Raw genomic sequence first — 26937 nt, 5'->3', positions numbered from 1 at the left:
GGCGGTCCCATAGGGGGCGTAAGGAATTCCACCAGAGTACCTAGTAGGTTTGTGAACACAGCCCAGGTAGGCTCCTGATTGGTTACAGGAGCTGCGGACTGACTAGGAGATGTATAACACACAGTACACAGACCATCATACAAAACTTCCCCCTCTAGTGAATCCTTGGCACATGCTCTGCATGAGGCAGGAGTGTCCAAAGACTTATTTAGTTAGCGGTTTAGTATAATAAAGCAAGACAAAGTACAATACCTGCGAATAAATCGGTTAGTATGTGACTGAATACACAGTATACAACACCTGCGAATAAATCCGGTATTATGTGACTGAGTATACAGTAGAATACATGTAATGGGTAAATACTGTGATGCACTATATATGTGACCCTGATGCACCTAGTCCCTTAGGGTACAAAATATAGTGATAGATATATCTGGGAAACACTTAAAGTGAAACCACACAGCAGATACAGGGACACACAGTCACGGGCAATGCAGATAATTATTGTGACAATAAAACTGCACTGGACTAGTATATGTACAGATATATATATATATATATATATATATATAAAACACAGCACCGTCCTAGACCGGAGGTATATATCAGAATAGTCGTACAATGGCCCTCATTCCGAGTTGTTCGCTCGGTAATTTTCTTCGCATCGCAATTTAAAACAAAACCCACCCATTTCATGACAAGAAAAAATGGGTGCTTTAAATGCACCGGGTGCACTACTTGCACCTATATGTCACCTGGCGATTCCATTGCCCACCCCTGCTCAGGGAAGAGATATAAAATCAAATGGCCATTAACCTGTAGTTCAAAATTTGTGATATATGCCATTATGTGCCCCTGTGGGCGCTATTATATAGGCAAAACAGAGTGCCAGTTCAAGGTCAGGATTGCACAGCACAGGCAGGCCATTAGAAATGCGTTGGCTACAGGAGGGGGTGACCAGCCCGTTGCGAAGCACTTTGTGGAACATCGCCATAGTATGGCCACCCTAAAACATCGTATTATAGACCATATCCCAGAGTCAGGTCGGGGGGGCAATAGGGGCAAAAGACTCCTACAACTTGAATCCATGTGGATCCATAGGCTCAATACGTTAAAACCTAACGGGCTCAATGATAATTTGGGCTTAATTAACTTTGTATAAAGAAATCTCTGCAGCTTGGTCGCCTGCATGAATAATTTTCTTTTTAAAAAATGTTTTCTATCCATTTCTAGGGCTCGTTTATAGGTCCATAAAAGTTCAGATATCTTCAGGTGGTCCCCATACCGGTTACCAACATCGACAAATTAGTAAGCTATGTGGCTAATGATTGTGATTGAGGACTGCCATACTGGATAAGCTGTCCATTAGACTCTAGCAGCAACGTGAATGTTATATGGTGAAATGAAGCCGGAGACAGAGTGTGTCTGGCGGGTAATACAAGAAGGAGAGTAGGGCTACAGGGGTATCTGCGATGCGCCATTGTTTTTAATCAGAATTTTATGATGTCACAGCTATAAGGTTTCACAATATTTTTATAATATAGGAATATATTAAGTAAGTTATGCACAACACTGTTTTAATGCTTGACACTGAAGCACTTAGTAAGGAATATGTGATATTTGTCATGGTATGTTGTTACAGTAGCCGCTGTTTACACTGATGATTTATTTGTTTTGCACACAGTGTTGCCATGGACACAGCGGAGGGGTCCCGCAACGTCACTTCCGGTCCGCGCTGACGCGGGCGGAAGCACCGAGCGGAGGCTCCGACGGGTGGCCAGCTGGTAACAAGCAGATGATAGAACACATGTGCACATGGGGTGAGTAATGGGTCATGTTATTTAAACTGGTTTGATGCACTGTCACTTTATCCTGACGAAGGGGAATAGGTCCCCGAAACGTTGATGTCACTTGTTGTGAATACACTTTGAATTTTCAAGTCTCCGAGTGCCGCCTCTTTGTTTCTCTGATTATATATATATATATATATATATATATATATATATATATATATATATAACACAGCACCGTCCTAGACCGGAGGTATATATCAGAATAGTCGTACAATGGCCCTCATTCCGAGTTGTTCGCTCGGTAATTTTCTTCGCATCGCAGCGATTGTCCGCTAACTGCGCATGCGCAATGTTCGCACTGCGACTGCGCCAAGTAAATTTGCTATGCGCCAAGTAAATTTGCTATGAAGATTGGTATTTTACTCACGGCATTACGAGGTTTTTTCTTCGTACTGGAGATCGGAGTGTGATTGACAGGAAGTGGGTGTTTCTGGGCGGAAACTGGCCGTTTTATGGGAGTGTGTGAAAAAACGCTACCGTTTCTGGGAAAAACGCGGGAGTGGCTGGCGAAACGGAGGAGTGTCTGGGCGAACGCTGGGTGTGTTTGTGACGTCAAACCAGGAACGACAAGCACTGAACTGATCGCACTGGAAGAGTAAGTCTCGAGCTACTCAGAAACTGCACAGAGAAGTCTTTTCGCAATATTGCGAATCTTTCGTTCGCAATTTTGATAAGCTAAGATTCACTCCCAGTAGGCGGCGGCTTAGCGTGTGCAATGCTGCTAAAAGCAGCTTGTAAGCGAACAACTCGGAATGAGGGCCAATATATCCTGTAATAGGTACAATTTTTCTTAACTAATGCTGTCTGTATAAAGACATGTAGAATACTCTAGTGTTTGTAAAGTCACAGCGCTGTATACAGGCAGCTTTACAAGGGAGATCTTGCCCTGCAGTCCCGGAGACCAGCTGCATCTATGGTTAGAAGATGGCACCCAGTGTCTCAGTCAGGGAGTGAGGGAGAGTGTGAGGCAGCTCCAGGGTGGGAAAATCTGCAGTAGACGGCACCCTGGGCCTGGGGAGTGGCTACAGGTCAGGCGCCGGCTCCCCTATGCTTGTCCTCACTGCCGGTACTACGGAGTCTTATTAAAATGGGCGTTAGTACACCCAACTTGTACTCCTATGCCCTGGCGGTCTAGTGGGGTCCAAGCTCGGTGACAGTGTCCACTCCACCGTCATGGTCCGACTCCCTAGACCAAGCCTGTCCAACCTGCGGCCCTCCAGCTGTTGTGAAACTACAATTCCCAGCATGCCCTGTCACGGTTTTGCTTTCAGGAAATGATAAAACTGTGGCAGGGCATGCTGGGATGTGTAGTTTCACAACAGCTGGAGGGCCGCAGGTTGGACAGGCCTGCCCTAGACCATGACAGGAATGCGATTTAGTAGCAGGTCCCATCTGGGGGAGCCTCTTACTTCCTCCCCATAGCAGCCACACAAACCAGGAGAGCGTCTGTGACCATGTGCCTAAAGCCGGAGTGTCTCAACCGCAAGTACCCAGGAACAGGCTGCGGTAGTATGCAACACCACTTGGGAGGTGATGGAGCCGCAGCACACAATGTCACACTGACATACTGTATCAGCACTGCGGTCCTTGAAGTCTTCTTAGAAAGCTTTTCAGGGCTACCCAGTGCAGCCCCCCTGTTAAGTGACCTGCTGCTGCAGGCACCATCTGGAAACTTAACTCCAGTGCCTGAAGGCGGGGTTTGTAGAGGAGGCCCCAATGCATCTGGGACAGCCTAAAGCTTTAGCCTGTTGGTGCCTCTGGATCAAGATCCACTCTACACCTGTATGTTTCCATGTGGAACATAATGTACCCTGCTGTAGAAATTATCATCTGTACAAAGGCACTGTACAAGCCCAAACATATAATAGAAATATTTATTACAACATATATTCATATACACACACCAGATACAATAAGTATCTCACACAAGCGCAAATAAGAGTAGAAACTCTAAATAAAGAGAATAAATGTATAAAAACAACATAGTCCAGTTTAAAGTCCCTTATGAGTCCCTTATGAGTGGAGTAGTAAGACTATATAAACTGCCAAACCAGATCTCCTTTTTGCCCATTTGGATGTAAGTGACACTACTGTAGCCATAAGAGTAGCTGGACTGGATCTGGTCTGGAGATCGAGACTGTCTAGGTTGACAATGTTTAGGTCGACCACTATAGGTCGACAGTCACTAGGTTGACAGGGTCTGAAGGTCGACAGTGCTTCTAGGTCGACATGTGCTAGGTCAACTGGTCAAAAGGTCGACATGAGTTTTTAAAAAAAAAATATTTTTCTCTACTTTTTCATACTTAATGATCCACGTGGACTATGATTGGAACGGTAATCTGTGCCGAGCAAAGTGAGGCACCTTGCCCGAAGCATGGCGAGCGAAGCGAGCCATTTGTGGGGACACGGTGCACTAATTGGGCTTCCCAGTCACTGTACGGAGAAAACAACACCAAAAAAACATTAAAAACTCATGTCCACCTTTTGACCTGTTGACCTAGCACATGTTGACCTAGAAACCCTGTTGACCTTCAGACCCTGTCGATCTAGTAACTGTCGACCTATAGTGGTCGACCTAAACATTGTCTCGACCTAGACACTGTCGATTTGATGATCCACACCTATTAGTTAGTATACAGTATATCTAAAATCTGTGTCTGAATTTGCCCAGACATTAATTTGCCTATTGTGATTGGAAAGAGAGCAGTCAGTGACAGATTAGTAAAAGGTGTTTCTGCGTAAATATCTACAGTATGTTAGTTCACACAGTGCTACAGCTGTCGCCCGATTACCTCTCAGGTGAATGCGATCAAAAGCTCCTGTAAGACATGTGCAGTCAAATAACTTTGTGTGGACAAAACGTGTGCAGCATTCATATAACACAAAAAACATATGCCTCCTAAAATGTATATCCGTGGATGCTTGCATGTCTAATAGTGTTATCATTACCTATGAACACCATAAACACCAAAATATGTATCATGCACAATTTTTATAAACACTAATTTCTTGATTCTAAAGTCATATTGTTTGCACTGGTCACTGAAAACTATATACGGCCACAGTGTCTTCAGTTTGGCTTTGAGTGCTGGTTCAGCAGTTTAATGTAGCACAGCGAATAATGTAGTTTACAGTGTAGTAAAAAAATTATGATTATGAATGTATATTATACATAGATTTATGTAGATTCTGTGACCTATATTTAGTCACAGATATCCTCAGTGAATTGTAATTGTATCACAATATACCTTAGAAGCTGCATAAATACAGTATATCAATATTTGTAGTTACTTAAATTATTAACTGAAGTGGTCGGTAATACTCCATGGAAAATGTGACGGTTCCACAGATTGTTATTCACATAAAATTTTCAACACTGTTGACATTGTAACTCCATTATAAATTCTATCACTTGCAGACATCAGATAACACAATTACTTTTTCCTCACATTAAGGCTCATTTATCAATAAAGCACAAAGCTGCAGCACAAATGTTGTGTTGTGGGTTTACTGCTGCTCTACTTCACACAATCTTATGAACATCCGCTTGGTTATGTAGGCCAAAAGGCTAGTGCTCACAAGTGGAAAAAAAATAATAATAATTTTCAGTGAGGGATTATTTAAATCAACGGATGTGATGAGGAAAGCACATTTAGAAATGAGTCCCCAGTTTTAATGTGTGCATGCAGCTGAATTTTAATGGAATACATTCCAGTTGCACTATGGAAGAATAGAGCATTTTTAGTGAATTTCAAGCATTCTAATAAAACTTTCAATAACACAAATTAGTGGTGACAAAATGAGTTGGTACTTAAGTGATATCACAGTACAATAGAGTAGAGTACTGTGGGTTGGACTTAGTTGAAGTGGCATTTACACTTTTTCCACCATACACAGGTGTATGCAGTGTTGGACTGGCCCACAAGATCACAGGGGAAGCCCCCGGTGGGCCACACTGATTGAGGGTCCACCCCCTCCTCTAGGGATCAGGTTCCATATTGAGAATTTGAACTGTACATTATGTATATATGACACATTATACTACATTATACTACACAGGACTGTGGTGCATTTTCTATATGTGCGTTAATCTCGTAAAATATCATGTAAGGAATATATTTCTAAAGGGGCCCAGACCATAGACTCTCTAATTGTTAGCTAAGCCTCACCCCCTCCGGAGGTTGGCCACACCCTTAAGCATGGGCCCCTACCACTGTATTCCCCGGTTGGACACTTCAAGGCTTAGTCCAACACTGGGTGTCTGATGCTTTTTCATAAAGCACCAATTTGGCATAAACCTTGAAGTGACATTTTGGTACACTCCTCAGGGGTGTACTAAGAGAGAAGGGGGCCCATGTGCAGGCCCCTTCTGGGACCCCTCCTCTCTAGCTACTAGCTAATTAGTATCAAGCACTAGTAGACTCTGTGTAAAACACTGGGAAGATGCCCGCTGCACTATTTTACCAGGGATCTCCGTTGTTGCACTGAGATTTCATGGCCTCTGCAACAGGCGGCTGCACGTCCTCATGAGTAATCCAGTGCTGCAGGACGCAGATCAGATCAATATTTGCAGATCAATACTGCAACAGGAGGCATTTAGCTTCTCCATCCACATCTAAATGACCCTCAGTGTATTTAAGGAAATTAGGAGCAGCTTTGTCATGGCAAATTAATTTAGTAAACTGAAGCTTTTTGAATGCTGCTGGACTGTACATATGTTTGGGAGTGCTAAAGTCATCACTGCACTGATTGGGAAATTTTCCTTTTATGAGAAATCAGCTTGAAATTCCATACCCTGTATACAGTATATGCACCTTGCCCTGTGGTCTTAAAGGTGTGGATGATTAGATCTACACTAAAAAAAATCTACAGTAAATAGGTTGACACCTAATGCTCAACATGCAAAAGGTCAACAGGGTGAAAAGGTTGACATGGAAATGGCATAAAAAAAGGGTCAACATCATTTTTTTTAGTTTTTGGGGTGTTTTGTCACTTTTCTGCCACAAAAAGTCCCATTAGTGTACCGTGTCACTTCGCATGGCTCGGGCTTCAGGAAGGTTACTATTCCCAGTAATAGTCCATGTGGATGGTAAAGTATAAAAAAGAAAAAAAGAACAACAAAAAACTTATGTCGACCATATGTGTGTAAACTTTTTGAACTTGTCGACCTTTTGAACTGTTTACCTTTTACATGTTGACCTTTTGACCCCGTCGACCTAATACATGTCTACCATTAGTGGTCAACCTATTGACTTTAGACCTTTTTAGTGTAGATCTATGGACTACATACTGGTCTTCTATAATAAGTCATGAAACTCAATCTACAGTAATTTAGTTTTAAGATTTCCTTTTAGTCTGTGTGTATTCTGAATATACCATCTAGGGAAAGTTAGAAACCATTACTCCATATGTTTTTTGTAACTAATAATTTAAAGCAGGAAATAGCAAATTCAGTTAAAGTGTGATTTTTTTTCTCTGTGTCATTTTCTAATCAGCCATACATGGATAACGTTTTTTTGTTGGATATACTCATCTCACCTGTCTGATTGTCCCGCATTGATCATATGAGATGTAAAATATCAGCCAGTTGCCATAAATTTGAGGACGACATTGTGGATCATTCAGAAAAATGTCATTTACTGAATATCCCATAGACTGTAAATACCAAATTGATATCTGAGCTTCCATATAGTGTGATGCACATGAGAGGATCGCTGTAAAAAGGAGAGATGGAAAATGCGATAAAATACAAAGTGTTAAGATAAGATGCACTGTCAGAAATTATTCTTGTCCATAATATATATATATATATATATATATATATAAACCAATATTATGAGGGCACTCAAATGTGAATATTTACCAAGATTTTTGACCAACAGAAGGCAAATCTCAAGAACAAATTATTTAATAAAATTGTCATAAAACAGAATTCATTAAAAACAATTCCACATCAACCATCATACAGTTCAATCAATTTTGGATGGTGACCTTCATATAACCATATAACCATATAACAGGGTTATATGAAGGTCACCACCAATGCAAGAAGAGAGAGGACAGACTGAAGCTGCCTCTCTCCCCAGCTCAGCACACAGCACTGAGCAGCATATGCTGGGCTGGTGAGAGTGGCTACTGCAGCGGCAGTTAGTTTCCCTCTCTCCTGTCCAGCTTTCTGTGATAGGAAAGAAGAAGGGGGGCCCCTCCAATGGGCCCAGGTAAAGGGTGGTTCATGTGGCGTTTTGATATAGATATATATATATATATATATATATATATATATATAGAATGTACAGATAGGCGGCACTCACGGACTTATGTACAAGAAAAGAGATGACCCCCTCTTGTTAGCTAACAAGTGGGGGTCATCTCTGTTCTTGTACACAAGAAGTCCGTGAGTGCCGCCTATCTGTACATTCTACATTGCTGCTATGCTGTGGAGGGCACCAGGCCAGCTGATCTAGTTTCACATATGGGAGTGCCGAATATCTGCTACGTGTGTATATATATATATATATATATATATATATATGTGTGTGTGCACATTACAGGAGTGTAAACTATGTACTTGGTTTATAAATGCACAATCTATTTTATGCTGCCTCTTTTGGAGGAACCAGAAAAATTTTAAACTGCCACATTGTTTTCCAGATCTTGGTAGACTTGCATTATGGGTCCCAACTATGGTTAAAACAAAAGTTCCTCTCACTTTTACACCTGACAATTATCAGAATTAAAATAATAACAGTTGCTTATTAGCAATTGAGGATTTTTACATCACAGTGTATAATTACCACTCTGATTATTTTGGGCAATAGAGACGTAGTTGGCCTGAAATCCACGGACATAGTTGCTGTTGCTTCCTCTGCTGGTGTAGACAACACTTAGGCTGTTAGATGAGGAGGTGAAATTGCGTCTCACTGTCCCACAAAACTGTCCTAACAATGAGGAACCAGAGGGTGTCCCATCATATACCGACACAGATCCAGATGAACAATAAATTGAGTTTTCAAGTCTGTTGGGATATGTTACAAGATTAAAAATTAGTTTATCTAGCTGGTTCCCAAGAAACAATATAACCAATCATTTATATGATTAGTTTAGGAAATTTGATAAAACTACAGAAAACTAAAATATAGAATATCATTCACATATATGGAAAATTTGAATCCACTTACCAACAATTGTTAAATTGGATAAAAGTCTACAGCATTTAAAAGTCCATTTTCCTGTGCTTAACTAAACAACTCCAGCACACACAATATAATGGTCAACAAATCCATTTTAGACAGAATTAGAAATGGAAAATGTGGTTAATGTGCAGCATAGATTACAGAATGTTCAGCTGTCATTACATTCTAGTAGTCCAATGCAATGGAATGTGAACTTTCAAGGTGTACAAATCAGCAAAATATACTGACATATGTAACAGGGCTGTATCTAGGAGAGTGTGAGCGGTGCCTTCACCCAGGGTGCAGGGTCCTGGGGTTGCACTGTCACTTACCAGCAGCACCTGCATGTGGCTTGGATGCTCTGGGCAGACATAGTGTATCACTGGTTTAGGGATGGATTGGCACAGTGCAGCATAGAGACCTGTTCCAGTCCTGATATGAAACACCTTGGAACAATAGACACTCAAAGAGTATGGAAACAAAATAAATGTTATCCACACAGGCCACTTCTTCTATCACAGTAATAGTTGCTTCCAGGAGAAAACCACTTGAATGTGCCACCTATCAGAGCAACCCCAAGACCAGTATGTATTGACTATGTCCACGTTAATTTTGGTCCTGCAAAGACTATATATATTTACAATCTGGTCCGCTAATTATTATGAGGTTATACCGATGAATGCACTCTTATATTTTAATTTTTTTAATTTTCATTCCAGGGTATACATTTTTACATTGTCTGTTTTTACTGTGTTTTGCATTGCTTATTAAAGTTTTATTTTATGTTGGTGCATCTGTCTCCTGCCAACTCGTTACTCGTTGTAAAGATTTTATGGTTTAAGCAGCGCTGCCTAGTTCAGTCGTTTTTCTGGTGTTTTTTTTTTATGTGGGGGGGGGGGGGGGTTATATTTTTTTTAGCAACTGTAAACTTTATACAGCAGCTTAATACTTCTTTTCAGTTATTGGTAGATTCTACTTATAACTACTTCATTTTTTGCACTGGTCACTACTACTGAATTGCCAGAGTTATCTTTGATTCTCAACATTCCGTATATAAGAAGGTTGAATTATGATGTTGACATGGACACAGTATCAGCATGTAACAAGTTAACATCGTATATCTGGACATGATGAACATGTCAACATGTACTCTGTTGACAGAGAGTACATGTCTGCATTATGTAGTCAAGATACTGTAGTGTATACTGACATTGGGCCTGATTAAAGTTCTGATGCAAGAGGACAGCATGTTGCAAAGTACCGATGTTTGGTATTTTGTGCATGTGCCGGGCCAGTACTGTGCATATGGACACACTATGGCTGCAGATGTCAAACTATACACTAGTAACAACAGGTTAGAAATGGAAAATACAACTTTACTTATGCCTTATAACTTGTGTAGCGATTAGGTCTCTTTGTTACTTGTATTTTCCTGCAGAATAGTCATGGCAATGCCAATTTCCTGGCCTTTTAGTGCAGAGCTGATTATTTCTTAGCACTGTTAGAGCCTTCATAAAGGGGAGGTGAAAGGGGAAGTGAGACTCTGCACAAGTCCAATAATTTTTGGTGTATTATGTGTACGAATGACCCCGATTAAGGACTATAAATAGAATATACCTGTCCCATTCATTCTCGGGGGTGCTGTCACAGACAAGAGAGATAGATAGATACAAAAAATCGAAAGGGAAGATTGTCTCTTTGTTGACGCACGTTGAGAGGTTAATTATTAAAATATAACTTTATTCATTTATATAATGAAAAAATCCCATCACGAATTGAAGACAATACATTTACACATTTAGAAAAGTGAGTAAAGTGATAATAAACTCAAGGCAACTACCTATCAACTGATTCTATATTTAATAGAATTGGAGAAGAACAGTGTGTGTATTTGATTCAATGTGTCCAGGTAAGTATTATAGCTTTTTTACGAAACCAGTTTATAGTTAATATATGTGAAACCTGATCCACTCTTGGATATCAAAATATGATGTTTCCTGACTTGGGTTTTTTGCACTGATAGAGCCTCTCAGTGCTCCCCCTCATCTGCAAGAGCAAGAATGTCCTGGAGGACAATTGCACACAAACAGGATTGTAGTGTTCTGAGGGTTTACAAGTGCATGTTTTTTGCAAGTGGTGGTGAATATTGGCACGATGTTTCCTGGCGGGACGCATGATGTGGCTCAAACATATCAGCTCCCCGGTCTCTTGCCCTTTTCTTAGCGTGCTTGTCACACTGCTATAGCACACACATCTTCTAATGTTGTACTCTGGGCCTGATTCAGAGTTGCAAGCAAAGCACAAAGGAAACAACTGGGCAAAACCATGCGGAACAGCAGGTGGGGCAGATGTAACATGAGCAGAGGGGGTATTTCAGAGTTGATCGTGGCAGCAAATTTGATAGCAGATGGACAAAACCATGTGCACTGTAGGGGGAGCAGATATCATATAACATGTGCAGAGAGAGTTAGATTTGGGTGGGTTATTTTGTTTCTGTGCAGGTAAATACTGGCTGCTTTATTTTTACACTGAAATTTAGATTTCAGTTTGAACACACCCCACCCAAATCTAACTCTCTCTGCACATGTTATATCTGCCCCCCCTCCCTACAGTGCACATGGTTTTGCCCATCTGCTAACAAATTTGCTGCTACGATCAGGTCTGAATTAGGCCCAGAGAGAGTTAGATTTGGGTGGAATGTGTCCACTCTGAAATCTAAATTGCAGTGTAAAAATAAATCTGTCTAATTTTTGTGGTCGACATGCAAAAACAGCCAGTATTTACAGATGTGTCTCTCTACAGTGTTGCTGCACAGCTGCATATAACAGCATCTGTAGCGGGACTGCAATGTGCACGCAGTGCAGTATGCCGCATGTGTACACATCACAAGCAGCTCCCATTAGAATGAGTGGGAGCGCGCTTGGCTCCCATTCACTTCAGTGTATAGCGTACGCTATGTAGCGACCTGTGTACTGCAATGTGAATACATCGCAGCCACAGTCTAAGAGAACACATCTGTACCCTGCACAGAATAACATATAAATTTCACAAAGTGAAATGGAAAAAACACATAACTTTTTTTATTACTTACGCAAAGTCATTAAAGTTGATCTGAATAATACTATTTGTGGTTTGAATATGCCAAACACAGTCTGCAGGGTTGCGGGAATAAGGGTAAGCTGGGCTCTCAATGACTCCCCAAGGGTTAGTCAGGATCCCACCACAATTAACTGCAAGAAAAGTACTTTAAAGTTAAATCTTTTCATTTGCATAGGGTATAAAAGTAACACATTACATTTGAAAGAAAACAAGGAAAACTTTTAGTATGAAATAAGGCAGTGTTATATATGACACTTTTAGATGAAAAAGGAAGATTTTTGCTTTTTTTCCTTTGTTAAGCTCTGATATAATTGAAGGAAACAGTTTGGACTTTTATATGTTTTAATGATATCCTAACGAATTTAGTTCAGATTAACAATTACATTTCAAAATGTAACCCACCATAATAATGTATAACCTAAACAGATGAAAGCCAAATTTATCAGTGTAATATTTAATGCAGCTATATATAATGCAGATCATGTCCTGTGGGTTAGAGAAAAAATTGCTACCTGGAACCGTGACATTTCTGAGCGATGATGAGTAAACAGCTTGGAATCCAGTTTTTCGTACACTTCCATCAGTTCGGAACACAACACCCATCACATTAGAGGTAGACATAAATGTATAGTTGACAGGAGTGCAGATTTTGCCTAGCTGTGGGGAACTGAGTGGCAGGCCATCGTATATTGTCACAGAGTCATACCCACAAGAACTGGCAATCTCCAGGCTGTTAGAAAATATTGTATCAGTAATAAATATCATTTCACAAACCTCATATATGAATTATGTCTTTGTTAATATGTCAGTTATTTCAAAACTGTTATTGTTTTAAACCTTGCACTGTTATCATACATGATAAAATGGGGTGCGATACGGGATGCCGGTGTTTGGGTTTTGGCCACGTGTCAGGATTCCGGCACTGGTATTTCGATCGCTGGAATGTCGATTGCCGGCATCCTGACTGCATCCCGATAAAATCTAATATTAGGCATATTTGTTTATTTTAGACAAACATAATTTTTTAGAATGGTTCAAACAAAAAAAGCATATGTAGAAAGTTGATTTAATGGTATAAAATTGTCTTTAGGAAGCAGGGTTTATCTCCATATGCATTTGTGCAGGGACTCGCAGTCAGTAGAGGCAGTGCCTCACATGCTATACTTCTCCAGAGTTTTCACTATAAAATTATTAGAATAATAAGAAGATATTTATAACTTATAAATATCTTCTTTGTGTAATTCTAGTAATTTTCTTAGTCAAATGTCTCCAAATACACAGAGCTGCAGGGAGAGAGGAGAGGCAGGCAGTGACCAGCTCAGACTCCTCTCTGTATGTCAGACAGTGACTGGAAGTGGGGGCGGGGCTGTGCTGCAGCCAATAATGCTACATAGAAAAAGGACCCAGTGAGGTGCTATCAGATCTGTCTATGGGTGCCTTGTGCTTATGCTTCCTGCCTGGCTGCACAGTCTCAGCAGCCTTCTCCTGTGGTCATGCCACTGTCCCTGGAAATGCTAGTCTGTTAGGCTGAAGGTGATCTTGCCGCCACCCGATGGATGAACAGCCCCTGCAGGGACAGCCTGGCGCCCCCCTTCAGTGTGAGAGAAACCAGCATATAACAGTAGCAAAATACAGACTAGGAGCCAGGGACATGTGTTACCCTTTTCACCCTATGCCAAATGTCACCCTGTGCCCCCTTTTGCCATGTGTTACCTTGTTCCTCCCTTGCAATGTGTTAACCTGTGCCCCCCCATGCTATGCATTATGCTGTGCCATGTGTTACCAAACTGTGCCATGTGCTGCCCCAATATGCCATGTGATACCCTGTGCTCCTCTATGCCATGTGTCACCCTGTGCCATCTATTACCTTGTCCCCCTTTGTGCAATACGTTAACCTGTGCCCCCTGTTATGCATTATCCTATGCCATTTGTTGCCCCACTGTGCCATGTGATAACCTGTGCTCCCCTATGCTATGTATTACCCTGTGCCATGTGTTATCCTGTGCCCCCTTTGCTGTGTATTCCCTGTGGCACACTATGGTGGCAGTGTGATCTTAGGGGGGCTGTGTGGAGGCAGTGTGATCTGTATGGATACATGGATTGTCATCTCAGGACTGTATGCCTATAGGGCCATGATTGCTGACCATTACTGTACTGCTTGCAGAGTGGATGGGCTGTATATGGGGTGGTATATGGGGTAAATCTGGCTCTGATACTAGCCAGTGCCTCCCCAGCCATTGACCTTACTGCACGTCACTGCGTGCGTGTGATGAATCCCTGCAATCTCAAATGTTTACCTTTTAAAGTTTTGACATTTTTTCACCCATTGTTTTCACCTTTTTCGAGCCGCAAAACATTTCATTTTATGGTAAATAGAAAATTGCAAAGGTATTGTTCATCTCATGTACTACTTTTTAATGGCTGTAAAAAACATTATCACGTGAAGTAATCATGGGGCAGATGTATTAACCTGGAGAAGGCATAAGGAAGTGATAAACCAGGTATATGTGCAAGGTGATAAAGGCACCAGCCAATCAGATCCTAACTGTTAATTTACATATTGGAGCTGATTGGCTGGTGCCTTTATCACCTTGCAGACATCACTGGTTTATCACTTCTTTATGCCATCTCCAGGTTAATACATCTGCCCCCATGTTGGTTACTATAACCACAGCAAATAAAATGAAGAAAAAAAAAAATCTGCATGAACACTTACTCCAAATACACAAAAGAAAGATCCACCGTTTTTCCAGGAGCAACTCTGATTTCCCATATGCAGAGAGCATTATCAGGATAAAGTCCTGGAAACTGTGGGCTGTAAAATGTTCCTGTTGGCTGAGTTAGAAGCCCTCCACATGTGTAATTAGGTGCTAAAACATAAATAAAAATAAGTGAAGGTTTTGTTCAACCAGTGGTACTCTAAAATGATTTATTAAAATAATATTAATTTACTCACCTGCTGTCGGCCACCAAGTGAAATTGGGGTAAACTGCAAAATAAAGAAAATAAAGTCAACAGGAGAATTTATGATCCAGTTTAAGAAAAAAACAATACAATATAAGTATCAACATAGCTCACAATTGTTTCTGGACATAATCGAGAACTAATGCCCAGATCTATCAAGCCTTGGAGAGTAATAAATTGAATGGTGATAAAGTACCAACCAATCAGCTCCTAACTGCAATGTTACAGGCTATGTTTGAAAAATGTCAGTTAAGAGCTGATTGGTTGATACTTTATCGCCATGCAATTTATCACTCTCCAAGGCATGATAAATCTGGACCTAAGTGTCATATGATGTAGCCTTTCACTATATTAAAAAAAAAGTGACAAGTTATATTAAAAAAAAAAAAAGACAACAAAATGGCCCTGACTTAATGTTGGATTTTAGATGTGTCTAAAAATGGAGATACTGTACAGAAATACAAATGAGTGTTTGCATATCAATAGATGCATGCTACTTAAAACTATATATAGCCGGCTAGAGCAAATATATGGCAGTTATCACCATTATTAATATATTTAAAAAAACAAACAAACATAAATTCTAAGACAAATGTGGCATTCCCCCCATCCCATATATACAGTAGTATCAGTGTTTACATTTGTGGCTGTATTTCACTAAAATAGGGGAGTAACACACTGAATATTTCCCTGGTATGGTCCAGTGAAATATGGTGGCTGATTGAGACCAGGGGCCGGATGTAAGGATGCTCGAGTTCAGCGGCCATGCGGGGTGCCGGCCGAACATGGTATACAAGGCACAGCCACTGCATCTTTGTACACAATGGATGTGTGAAATTATGTAAAGTAGGCATCATAAGTAAAAAGACGCCCACTGCTGGCTTTTGTGATCTGCTGCTGCATCAGAAGACTGTGCCATCTGTGTGAACATCGGACATCTGAGTAACCCTGAGGTTCCTCAGGATATTTGGTGAAATCATGCTGCTGTATCCAGTGAAGCTGCATACAAAGATGCAGCCACTGTCTTTGGCATGCCCAAAAATAGGGCAATCACCCCCCCCTCCCCTGTTTACAGGATTGCTGCTCGTCACTGCCCCCAAATGCCTGCAGCATATAAATTATGCTGCGTTTTTTGAGCACTGCAAGTGACATCACAGACCCAGATCCACACATGCGCAGTGCAGCTACTGAGCATATGCGGATCTTAAAACATTGATGTTTAGCTTAAACATCAAAATCTACCTCTGCATCAACCTTATGATTCGGGTAACCACAGTAAGACCTAACTGAAGACTGTAGCAGGTGCTGGTTATAGATTACCTATCTCTTCATATGCAAATAGGCATGGCAAGTGCAATTACTGTATATGCAACTCTGAATTTTGGAAAGTTTAAGGTTTGCACTGTGTATCATATTATTAAGATATTATAGGTAAGAAATCAGGTGCAGTATAACTGAAAACTTATGTCCTCCAATTTCAATGCATATATTCAGACTTACATAACACACGTATATTACACGTGTGACCCATTTGCGGGTAAGATGAGCAAGAACACATCTGTCTATGGTTGTATTGGGTTTGGTATATGTTGACATTCTCATGTCACCATGAGAATGTGGACATGATCATAATGTCAACTGACCATTTTTTTTCAAACACACCATGTACCAAAAATGTATTTTATTCATTGCATTCCATGGCATTCTCTCCAATGCATATACACCCTTAAATCTCCATGCAACCCATCCCTCTATACACATTGCCGCCTCAATTATTTACTCCCCTCTTATTAACATACATGAGCTTTTGACTTATCTTTATACTTTGACAATAACATCAACAACATGTTACCATAAAAAATATTCAAAAAACTGCAACTATATGTATCTATCTCTTACTTCTATTAGCTGGTGACATTTCACCAAATCCAGGCACCGACCACTTGCCCCACTCACAATGACTGGAGTTGCAGTAATATAGATATCCAGCTAACCTCATAAATATCACAACTCCCATCAGCCTCCAAATCACTAAATTCTGCATTATGGAATGCATGCTCTGTTTGTAGCAAATTAATATCCATCCATGACCTTTTCATATCTAACAACTTCAGCCTGCTGGCTATAACAGAAACATGGCTCACACAATAATACATGGCCTCCCCTGCAGCACTGTCATATGGTGGTCTCCTTTTCACACATACCTCTAGGCCTGGTAACAGTAAAGGAGGTGGGATTGAATTATTACTATCCCAATCTTTCACATACACAGTTCTACTACAGGTTCCATCACTCACATTCACATCATTTGAAGTACATTCTATGAGGATTTACACTCCTTTTATTTTCCAATATTACAAACATCAGTCATCTCCAGAGGTAATAATAACCTGTGCTGGGAATGTGGGAAGGTCTCCAATAATTCCTGCAATGCTAATGTCACAATGCTGCTGACTTCAATTAAGAGAGGCAGAGTCTCATATAGTGTCAGTAAGCTCTCTGGTACTTCTCAATCATTCTGTCAACCTATCAAAGCTGCTGCAGATGTGTTATGGACTTTTGTGCACTCCCCCTACAAAACGCAGTCTGTCTGAATTCTTTGTGCCTAGCAGCAGGGACAGGGTTAAAGACATGTCCCATGCTGCAGCTGGCAGAGGGACACTGCTGGCTCAGTGAGAGTCACATGTGCAGGAGTCAGCATGCACTGGGTCAGTTAATTGCTAGGCTAAAAAAAAAAGACAGTTGGTGTGCTGATGCAGCCATCTTAAGTCAACGGATAGCAGTGAGCAGAGAAGGACCTAAGGGCTGAGGGGTACACTGAGTGCCTAAACAGTCCCAAGAGGTGGTGTTGAGAGGGACTGAAGGTTTGTCACTGGACCCCAGCAGCTATAAAGAGAACACAGGGAAGAGACTGCAAGGGGAGGTCCATGTGAGTGACATTGGCAAAAGTGAGAGCCAGCCCTTGGTGGTGGATTGGATCACAGCTGGCCAGCCATTCAGTATTCAGAGTGCTGGGATCTACAGCATCGTAGAGGGAGAGAGACACTAATCACACCCCATTCTCAATACAGAAATGACACTAGCACCTGAAAGGCAAATAGGTAGCCCCACAACTCTGATCACACTAACAACAGAGTACCATCAGTAATAGAGACATTTCATCCCATATTTTAGCAAGTTCAAGTTTAGACCAGCTGCTGCCATCGATGATAGCTTCATAGCCTAAATGACTAGACAGTTACATTTATTCAGCTGGACCAGGAGTCTGATTTTAAGAAATTACTGTAAGACAGCCAGCCGTCCACACACAGTTGGTAGCCACACTTCTCAGGGAAGACCAGGAATAAGCAGTGGAAATGTGGATACCCGAATCCTAGTATACTGGAAACTAATAGCATCTAGCGTCCAACCAGAGAGCAGTGAGAGGATACAATTGCCAAAATCTTCAGTCAGCTAAACCTCCAGTAAAAACACTGAGTTTAGAGACCATCTGATACACAGAAGAAACAGAAACATTGTTGCCAATTGAGGAAAGTAGAAAGTATCAATTGTGAGAGGATTACAGAGAGGACAACTGCTACTCTGGAATTCTCTACTTTCTTTGGAATTCTCTACCTCTCCCCCTCAGACTCTCTATAATAATAATAATAATAATAATAATAATAATAATAATTTTATATATATATATATATATATATATATAGCGCTCTTTCTCCAATAGGACCCAAGGCGCTTAACAGATACATAGCATAATATAGTACAGAAAATAATGAAGTACATTTTCATAAAATACAGAAGCATGAAGATACTAAAAGGGACATTATGGAAATGCTTGAGTAAACAGAAAAGTCTTGAGTCTACTTTTGAAGGATTCTATAGTTGGGGCCTCTGCACTGTGCGGGGAAGTGAGTTCCATAGAGTTGGAGCCGCATGACTAAAAGCTCGACCCCCAGATGAATTACGGTAGATTCTAGGTACTGCTAAAAGTCCTTCATCTACAGATCGCAGTAATCGAGTGGGGCAGTATGGGGTCAGAAGCTGTTTCAGGTACCTTGGACCCTGGTCATGTAATGCTTTGAAACTCAGTAAGCCAATCTTGAAGATGATTCGCCATCTTACAGGCAGCCAGTGAAGGGAGTAGAGGATTGGTGTTACGTGGCTAGAACGGGGCTGGTTGGTTAACAGCCTGGCAGCTGTGTTTTGCACCAGCTGTAAGCGTTGCAATTCTTTTGCTGGGAGACCAAGGTAGAGGGCATTACAGTAGTCTAATCGAGATGAAACAAATGCATGTATGACTTTTGGCATATCATCTGAGGGAATTATGTGCTTGATTCTGGCTATGTTCCTCAGGTGAAAGAATGAGGATTTGATTGTGGCTGATATCTGATGTTTAAGTGTCAAGCCACCATCCAGGACAATGCCAAGATTCCGCACACGATCACTGGTCTGTAATTCTGAATCCCCGAGTGTAATTCCAGTTGGTTGGCTATGCTGCAGTCTTGTCCTTTGATGTTGCGGTCATATCATAAGGACCTCTGTTTTATCCGGGTTCAGTCGCAGCCAACTGGTGCTCATCCACTCCTGTAGCTCAGCTAGACAGCCATTTAGGGTTGCTATTGGGTTATCAGTGCCCGGAGCAAAGGACATGTACAGTTGTGTATCATCTGCATAGCAGTGGTAGACCAGGCCATGGCGCGTGATTATTTCACCCAATGGGAGCATGTATACTGCAAAAAGCATGGGGGATAGTATAGAACCTTGTGGGACACCACATGGCAAAGGCACTGGTGGTGATGAGTATAATCCAGATGATACTCTCTGTGACCTGCCTGTGAGAAATTATTTGAACCAGCTTAGGACTGTGCCATCCAGACCACAGAAATGTATCAGTCGCTCAATCAGAAGCCCATGGTCCATGGTATCAAATGCTGCTGAGAGATCCAGAAGGATTAATATTGAACAGTCACCTCTGTCTCTTGCCATCAGAAGATCATTTAACACACACACCAGGGTTGTTTCAGTGCTATGTCTTCTCCTGAATCCTGATTGAAATGGATCATAAATATCATGGGTTGTCAGGCGGGTTTCCAGTTGATTTGCAACCACTTTCTCAATAACCTTTCCTAGGAAAGGAAGGTTTGATACCGGTCTGTAGTTGGTAATGCAGTCGGGATCTAAATTAGGTTTTTTAAGAAGTGGTCTAACAATTGCTTCCTTTAGGGGTCCAGGAAAAATGCCTGTCTGCAAAGAGCATTGAACAATTTTTGCAAAGACAGGACCAATTATATCCATACAACCTACTAGAAGCTTGGTTGAGGCTAGCTCCAGATCACAGGTGGTGGGACGCAAAATCCGAGCAATCTACCACTCTACAAAACTTAAAACGGGCTCTCAAGACCACCTTTTCACCAAACACAGCTGTCTCTCATCCTAAGCTCTCTGTCCCATTCTCACTTCCAACCCCATCTGTGTCACCCCTGTCTGTGTGCCCCTAACCTTTAGAAATAGCTTTCACAAGCAGGGCTCTCTTTCCTCTTGTGCTTTTCCATCTCTGATTTAACCTGACTTATTTTCAATATTCCCTTCGACAGCACCAAATTCCCAAGTTTTCAATGCTATGGGGGCCCAAGGTGAAAGAAATTATAAGTGACTATACTGTTTCTTGAAAAATATTTCTGATACTGTAAACTGTTGTTTTTCTTGTTTTATACAACCTTGTAATATTAGCATTTATTGTAAGGTATAATTGCTGAATAAACAGAGGTTCTTCCAGCCAAAGAAGACTACACAGTTGAGTTTCCAGGGAAATAAACATAATTTTGGTTGGAAAATTCACTAAGATTCGTATTTTGGATAAGTTTAAACTTGGCTGGTTATGAACGTAAACAGGTTTATTAAAAAAAAAAAAAAAAAATCTGGGTAATCGTGTTTGCTGTATTCGTGTTTTCCGATGGTGTATGCATTCGTGTTTGGCTGTTGGGTTTGCCAGCAGCCAAACACTACCGAACATGAACAGATCAGTCAGTTCCGTACAGTGCTTCTTTGTGTAAAAGTTAATCAAAGAGTTCAAATAAAATAAAAAAATGCATGGGGTCCCCCCTCCTAAGTATAACCAGCCCTGGGCTCTTTGAGCCAGTCCTGCTTCTAAAATTACAGGGGAAAAGGTCCCCCTGTATTTAAAGAACCAACACTGGGCTCGTGGACTTTTTCTGGTTTAAAAAATACTTGAGAAAAGGGACATAGGGGTCCCCCACATTTTTAAAACCACTACCGGGCTAGTCACCACTAGCCAAGGAGATAATGCCACAGCCAAGGGACACATTTATACTGGTTCCTGCAGCCATAGAATTACCCCCCCCCCCCCAACTAGTATTCCCTGGCCAGAGTTCTCTTGTGGAGCAGGGATCCCCAATAAAGCCCCCCCCCCCCCCCCCCTCCGGGGCACCCAAGGGCCAGGGATGAAGCCTGGAGCTATACCCAGCATCTCTGGGTCATGGATGCCGTGTTGGTAGCATTTCACTATAGAAATTAGAATTAATGTTGTGTTTTGCTTGTGCAACTAGAGATCCCAGCATGCCTTCCCATGCTAGTACTTGGAGAACCACAAGTACCAGCATGTGGGACATTAAAGGGCTTGCTGGTACCTGTAGTCCCATCAGTATAACAAATATTACATAAAAGATGGGACACACACACTGTACACAGTACAACTTTAATAAAACACCCTTGCACACTAACACTTACATACAGTACATACACACACTCTCTCACACATACTTTTCTACTGCCCCCCCGTAGTGTTATTGGCCCACTTGTCCAGTAGTAATCCATAGGTAACCTGTAAAAAAAATAAAAACATACTCACCTATTTCCTGTATAGATCCTCTCCATTCCATGCCGGCACTCCAGTGGTTAAAACTAAAAAATAAAAAAAAAAGCCCAAACCAGCAAACATAAGGGAAACCATATCTGTACACATGGGGGTAAATTTACTAAGATTCGTAATTTCCGAAAAAAGGTCAAAGTTCAATCACGAATGACATCGACAGTGTAAAACTGCAACTTTTTGAATTGATTACGATGGATTTACTAAGCTGTCGTATTCGGGTTTTTCTTTTCTTCCGATGTCGATGTCATTCGTTTTTTTTTACCTATTTTTACGGCAGTGATTAGCAAAACACTGCCGTTTTTTTTTACAATCAATCTCGGCCGGATCTGTGTGATCCGTGCTGGGGTTTAATTTTTTTTTTTTTTTTAATTAAACACTGTAAAATAATAAAAAAAAATGCGTGGGGTCCCCCCTCCTAAGCATAACCAGCCTCGGGCTCTTTGAGCCGATCCTGGTTGCAAAAATATGGGGTAAAAAATGACAGGGGTTCCCCCATATTTAAGCAACCAGCATCGGGCTCTGCGCCTGGTCCTGGTTCCAAAAATACGGGGGACAAAAAGAGTAGGGGTCCCCCGTATTTTTAAAACCAGCACCGGGCTCCACTAGCTGGACAGATAATGCCACAGCCGGGGGTCACTTTTATACAGCGCCCTGCGGCCGTGGCATCAAAAATCCAACTAGTCACCCCTGGCCGGGGTACCCTGGGGGAGTGGGAACCCCTTCAATCAAGGGGTCCCCCCCCCCCAGCCACCCAAGGGCCAGGGGTGAAGCCCGAGGCTGTCCCCCCCCATCCAATGGGCTGCGGATGGGAGGGCTGATAGCCTTTGTTGTAAAATAAAAGATATTGTTTTTAGTAGCAGTACTACAAGTCCCAGCAAGCCTCCCCCGCATGCTGGTACTTGGAGAACCACAAGTACCAGCATGCGGCGGAAAAACGGGCCCGCTGGTACCTGTAGTACTACCACTAAAAAAATACCCAAAAAAACACAAGACACACACACCGTGAAAGTATAATTTTATTACATACATACACACATACATACATACTTACCTTATGTTCCCACGCAGGTCGGTCCTCTTCTCCAGTAGAATCCAAGGGGTACCTGTTGAATAAATTCTACTCACGAGATCCAGGGGTCCAGGCTCCTCGGCAAATCCAGGGATAATCCACGTACTTGAATAAAACAAAAAAACGGTTGCCCGACCACGAACTGAAAGGTGACCCATGTTTGCACATGGGTCACCTTCCCACGAATGCCAGAAACACACTTTGCCTTCTGGCTAAGTGGGTTTCTTCAGCCAATCAGGGAGTGCCACGTTGTAGCACTCTCCTGATCAGCTGTGTGGTCCTGTCCTCACTGACAGGCAGCACACGGCAGTGTTACAATGTAGCGCCTATGCGCTACATTGTAACCAATGATGGGAACTTTCTGCTCAGCGGTGACGTCACTTTAGGTCAACCGCAGGGCAGAAAGTTCCCATCATTGGTTACAATGTAGCGCATAGGCGCTACATTGTAACACTGCCGTGTGCCGCCTGTCAGTGAGGACAGCAGCACACAGCTGATCAGGAGAGTGCTACAACGTGGCGCTCCCTGATTGGCTGAAGAAACCCACTTAGCCAGAAGGCAAAGTGTGTTTCTGGCATTCGTGGGAAGGTGACCCATGTGCAAACATGGGTCACCTTTCAGTTCGTGGTCGGGCAACCGTTTTTTTGTTTTATTCAAGTACGTGGATTATCCCTGGATTTGCCGAGGAGCCTGGACCCCTGGATCTCGTGAGTAGAATTTATTCAACAGGTACCCCTTGGATTCTACTGGAGAAGAGGACCGACCTGCGTGGGAACATAAGGTAAGTATGTATGTATGTGTGTATGTATGTAATAAAATTATACTTTCACGGTGTGTGTGTCTTGTGTTTTTTTGGGTATTTTTTTAGTGGTAGTACTACAGGTACCAGCGGGCCCGTTTTTCCGCCGCATGCTGGTACTTGTGGTTCTCCAAGTACCAGCATGCGGGGGAGGCTTGCTGGGACTTGTAGTACTGCTACTAAAAACAATATCTTTTATTTTACAACAAAGGCTATCAGCCCTCCCATCCGCAGCCCATTGGATGGGGGGGGGACAGCCTCGGGCTTCACCCCTGGCCCTTGGGTGGCTGGGGGGGGGGACCCCTTGATTGAAGGGGTTCCCACTCCCCCAGGGTACCCCGGCCAGGGGTGACTAGTTGGATTTTTGATGCCACGGCCGCAGGGCGCTGTATAAAAGTGACCCCCGGCTGTGGCATTATCTGTCCAGCTAGTGGAGCCCGGTGCTGGTTTTAAAAATACGGGGGACCCCTACTCTTTTTGTCCCCCGTATTTTTGGGACCAGGACCAGGCGCAGAGCCCGATGCTGGTTGCTTAAATATGGGGGAACCCCTGTCATTTTTTTCACCATATTTCTGCAACCAGGATCGGCTCAAAGAGCCCGAGGCTGGTTATGCTTAGGAGGGGGGACCCCACGCAATTTTTTTTTTAAAAATAAGCACTTTCCCACCCCTTCCCACTGATATACATGCACGGATCTCATGGATCCGTGCATGCCTATCCAATCACGAATTAAAAAAAAAGTTCTGTTTTTTTTTAGCACTTTTTTACGAGTTGAAATTTTTCACGGCAGTGTTTGTTCTTTTTTGGCTTTGCACTTCTTAGTAAATGACCGAGATTCATACTTAAACAGCCGCGTTTTGACCGATGGTGTATTCATTCGTAATTTTTTACCTGAACTTGCAAAAAATTACGAATGCCCTCATCACTGCCGTGATTAGTGTTTAGTAAATGACCGAGATTAACCGAGATGACACTTTGAAGAAAAAACGGCATCTCGGTCAAAATCGGGAGCTTAGTAAATATACCCCATGGATTCCCTTTCCCGAATGGCGGGCCTCTACGTGACATCTGTCCTTTGAACAAACACTGCCATAGTTTGCATTTAGTAAATTACCAGGATAGAAAATTCATCCATATTTGCAAACTCGAATGATCACGGTGCTTAGTAAATTTACCTCTGTAACTATTGCAAATAGATATACAAGTTTGTTTTAATATTTAAGAGCTTTTCTCTGTTTCACTCAGCAGTGATACTAAGCCAATAAACTGATATATTACTTCAGCTAAACTTCAACAATAGTCTTCTATCTGTGAGACAGCAATAGAACCTGTATCGGGCACTAGAGATGAGCGCCTGAAATTTTTCGGGTTTTGTGTTTTGGTTTTGGGTTCGGTTCCGCGGCCGTGTTTTGGGTTCGAACGCGTTTTGGCAAAACCTCACCGAATTTTTTTTGTCGGATTCGGGTGTGTTTTGGATTCGGGTGTTTTTTTCAAAAAACACTAAAAAACAGCTTAAATCATAGAATTTGGGGGTCATTTTGATCCCAAAGTATTATTAACCTCAAAAACCATAATTTACACTCATTTTCAGTCTATTCTGAATACCTCACACCTCACAATATTATTTTTAGTCCTAAAATTTGCACCGAGGTCGCTGTGTGAGTAAGATAAGCGACCCTAGTGGCCGACACAAACACCGGGCCCATCTAGGAGTGACACTGCAGTGTCACGCAGGATGTCCCTTCCAAAAAACCCTCCCCAAACAGCACATGACGCAAAGAAAAAAAGAGGCGCAATGAGGTAGCTGTGTGAGTAAGATTAGCGACCCTAGTGGCCGACACAAACAACGGGCCCATCTAGGAGTGGCACTGCAGTGTCACGCAGGATGGCCCTTCCAAAAAACCCTCCCCAAACAGCACATGACGCAAAGAAAAAAAGAGGCGCAATGAGGTAGCTGTGTGAGTAAGATTAGCGACCCTAGTGGCCGACACAAACACCGGGCCCATCTAGGAGTGGCACTGCAGTGTCACGCAGGATGTCCCTTCCAAAAAACCCTCCCCAAACAGCACATGACGCAAAGAAAAAAAGAGGCGCAATGAGGTAGCTGTGTGAGTAAGATTAGCGACCCTAGTGGCCGACACAAACACCGGGCCCATCTAGGAGTGGCACTGCAGTGTCACGCAGGATGTCCCTTCCAAAAAACCCTCCCCAAATAGCACATGACGCAAAGAAAAAAAGAGGCGCAATGAGGTAGCTGACTGTGTGAGTAAGATTAGCGACCCTAGTGGCCGACACAAACACCGGGCCCATTTAGGAGTGGCACTGCAGTGTCACGCAGGATGTCCCTTCCAAAAAACCCTCCCCAATCAGCACATGATGCAAAGAAAAAGAAAAGAAAAAAGAGGTGCAAGATGGAATTGTCCTTGGGCCCTCCCACCCACCCTTATGTTGTATAAACAAAACAGGACATGCACACTTTAACCAACCCATCATTTCAGTGACAGGGTCTGCCACACGACTGTGACTGATATGACGGGTTGGTTTGGACCCCCCCCCAAAAAAGAAGCAATTAATCTCTCCTTGCACAAACTGGCTCTACAGAGGCAAGATGTCCACCTCATCATCACCCTCCGATATATCACCGTGTACATCCCCCTCCTCACAGATTATCAATTCGTCCCCACTGGAATCCACCCTCTCAGCTCCCTGTGTACTTTGTGGAGGCAATTGCTGCTGGTCAATGTCTCCGCGGAGGAATTGATTATAATTCATTTTAATGAACATCATCTTCTCCACATTTTCTGGATGTAACCTCGTACGCCGATTGCTGACAAGGTGAGCGGCGGCACTAAACACTCTTTCGGAGTACACACTTGTGGGAGGGCAACTTAGGTAGAATAAAGCCAGTTTGTGCAAGGGCCTCCAAATTGCCTCTTTTTCCTGCCAGTATAAGTACGGACTGTGTGACGTGCCTACTTGGATGCGGTCACTCATATAATCCTCCACCATTCTATCAATGTTGAGAGAATCATATGCAGTGACAGTAGACGACATGTCCGTAATCGTTGTCAGGTCCTTCAGTCCGGACCAGA

General features: G+C 42.3%; 1 protein-coding gene across 1 annotated transcript in view; it reads right to left on the bottom strand.

Annotated features, from left to right (window-relative positions):
* LOC134910008 (deleted in malignant brain tumors 1 protein-like) overlaps positions 1-26937 on the bottom strand; it is a 71188-nt gene that overhangs the window by 9819 nt on the left and 34432 nt on the right. Inside the window, exons 5-10 of the mRNA XM_063917542.1 lie at positions 15081-15113; positions 14841-14994; positions 12637-12854; positions 12117-12255; positions 8648-8868; positions 7392-7567 (exon numbers count right to left, since the gene is read on the bottom strand). Of these exons, the coding sequence (XP_063773612.1) occupies positions 7392-7567; positions 8648-8868; positions 12117-12255; positions 12637-12854; positions 14841-14994; positions 15081-15113 (941 nt within the window). The remainder of the gene's footprint in view (positions 1-7391; positions 7568-8647; positions 8869-12116; positions 12256-12636; positions 12855-14840; positions 14995-15080; positions 15114-26937) is intronic.

The sequence above is a fragment of the Pseudophryne corroboree genome, chromosome 4 (genome assembly GCF_028390025.1).
Source record: "Pseudophryne corroboree isolate aPseCor3 chromosome 4, aPseCor3.hap2, whole genome shotgun sequence".
NCBI lineage: Eukaryota > Metazoa > Chordata > Amphibia > Anura > Myobatrachidae > Pseudophryne > Pseudophryne corroboree.
The sequence above is the reverse complement of the archived record's forward strand: the minus strand, read 5'-3'. Positions and strand labels throughout refer to the sequence as shown.